This window comes from Galeopterus variegatus, unplaced genomic scaffold, assembly GCF_000696425.1.
Source record: "Galeopterus variegatus unplaced genomic scaffold, G_variegatus-3.0.2 Scaffold5948, whole genome shotgun sequence".
Classification (NCBI taxonomy): Eukaryota; Metazoa; Chordata; class Mammalia; order Dermoptera; family Cynocephalidae; genus Galeopterus; species Galeopterus variegatus.
Window position 1 is genome coordinate 30,874 of NW_007732059.1, and position 1,851 is coordinate 32,724.

A 1,851-nucleotide genomic window follows, 5' to 3' on the forward strand; every position below is an offset into this window, starting at 1 on the left:
CGGAGCCCCGGGCGCTGCAGCGCTGACGCCGCGGCCGGTACGTCGTGTGCACGCCCCGCGTGGGAGTGCGCCTCGCCCGGTGGCGTTTTGGAGAGCAGCAGCTCTGAACTTCGTGTTGAGCAGAAGCATGGCTGAACCCCTACATTCAGGATTCAGCTTTGACGGGTTCTTCCCAGTGCCCAGCTGGGTGCCAGTCAGACCTGGCGCTGGTGACTGGGCCAAAGTGCTGAAGAAGTGGCCGAATTCCTGGCCCCAGGGAGCTCGTGGCCCAGTTGACGCGGCACAGAACCACAGCGGGAATGGGAGCGGGGCGCTCTGTCGCCATCCCTAACGTAGTCATTCCTGTTCTGTGTCTTTGAGTTTTACAGGAGTTAACTCCCAGGTAGAAAGGGGAGCAGAGAATTTTAATCTGAGCTTTCTCTTATTCCAGTTTTTTACACTTAAAAGTCAAAGTTACGATACAGTTCACTAAAAAGGACGGCTTGCTAAGCAGCCGAGTTCGCCGCAGCTCGGCCCTGCAGCTGTCCCACCTCCCCCGTGTGATTGAGTCCCCTCTGTGTTCCCAGGTGACTCCAGACCAGGAGGAGCGGCGGTTGCTGTGGGACGGAGGATGGAGGGAAGCCGCTCCTACACACCTCCCTCTGGGGCTGCTGCTGCCCCCGCAAAGGGTGCTGGCCAGGCCAGGAGCTTGCCTGCCTCCCCCTCCAAGGACGTGCCCCGGGGTGTTGAGGGGATCGTTTTTTCTTCCTCTCCGGTTTTAGACTTGAGTCAAAGAGGTCTGCACCATTTGGAAGATGTCTTTAAAGTCCCCAACCTTCAAGTAAGTGGGCTGTTTCTCAAGAGGTTTGTACACAAGGGCCACGTAGGCAGAAATGGAAAATTCACCCCTAGGCTTTTATTAGGAGGCATTTCTCTCTTTAGAAGAGATGAATTCTAGAAGGAAATAGAGGAAGGGTTAAGTAGGGGTTTCATATACTGATCACAAGAAAGTGAGAAATTCAGATGTGGGACCAGACTGTGGAAATAGTGTGTCTGTTGAGATGAGGGAGCCTCTTCTCTTCCCTGCAGGTCGTGGCTCTCCTTGGGAAAGTGTTGGGCACAAGAAGACCTGTGGTAGAAACTACTGCCAGAACACGCTTGGTCTCTTATCTAAGTACAAAATGCTTAAAAAAAAAAAAAANAAAAAAAAAAAAAAGAAAAGGGCAGTACTGAAACAATTAAAAACTTTTTCTAGCCCACAACTTTGCTAGTACTACACAGTGATGTTACTTTGTGCCAGGTACCTCCTCCAAGTCAGCCCCTGGTGTAGCTCCATTGTTAGGCAGATGGGGGCACTCGCCTAGCAGTGACAGAATTCCCTGAAACCACATTTGGTTTCGTGTGGAATATGGGGATGATACTATTTTCCTGGGTGGTTGTAAGAATGAAATGATAACATATGTAAAGCATGGCGTCTGGAACACAGTGTCAGTGTTGGCTGGCATTCGAGTGCTCTCACAAAGGCTGCATGCCTCGACGTTGTGGGCTGCTCACACACTGAACCTGCTCTTGTGCATTTACATGTGCCCCCTTTGGCTTCAGGGCCTGCTCTGGTCCGGCTGTTTCTTTCCTTAGCACCAACCTCTAGGAGTGAGCCACTGGTCACAGGGACCCACCTCATCAAGGTTCCTGCTGTGCACGTGTCGCTTTCAATGAAGCAGGTTCTCCCCACACTGAATGAGGAACCCAGCAGAGCCGTGAGGTCGATGCTACCTTTATACACAAAGGCTTAATAAAGAAATTTTATAACTAACTGTTTATACCTTTCAGAAGACAGATGTCGGTATAAATTTTATTACCATAGCAACAAAT

The 1,851-nt window shown here is 50.8% G+C and overlaps 1 protein-coding gene across 3 annotated transcripts in view; it reads left to right on the plus strand.

Moving 5' to 3' along the window:
- The first annotated feature begins 587 nt into the window (after window positions 1-587).
- Window positions 588-1,851, plus strand: part of LRRC27 (leucine rich repeat containing 27) — a 50,922-nt gene continuing 49,658 nt past the window's right edge. For all 3 annotated transcript variants that reach the window (XM_008590259.1, XM_008590260.1, XM_008590261.1), the window contains exon 1: window positions 588-820. In XM_008590259.1, coding sequence (XP_008588481.1) covers window positions 611-820 — 210 coding nt within the window. In that variant the 5' untranslated portion in view covers window positions 588-610. The remainder of the gene's footprint in view (window positions 821-1,851) is intronic.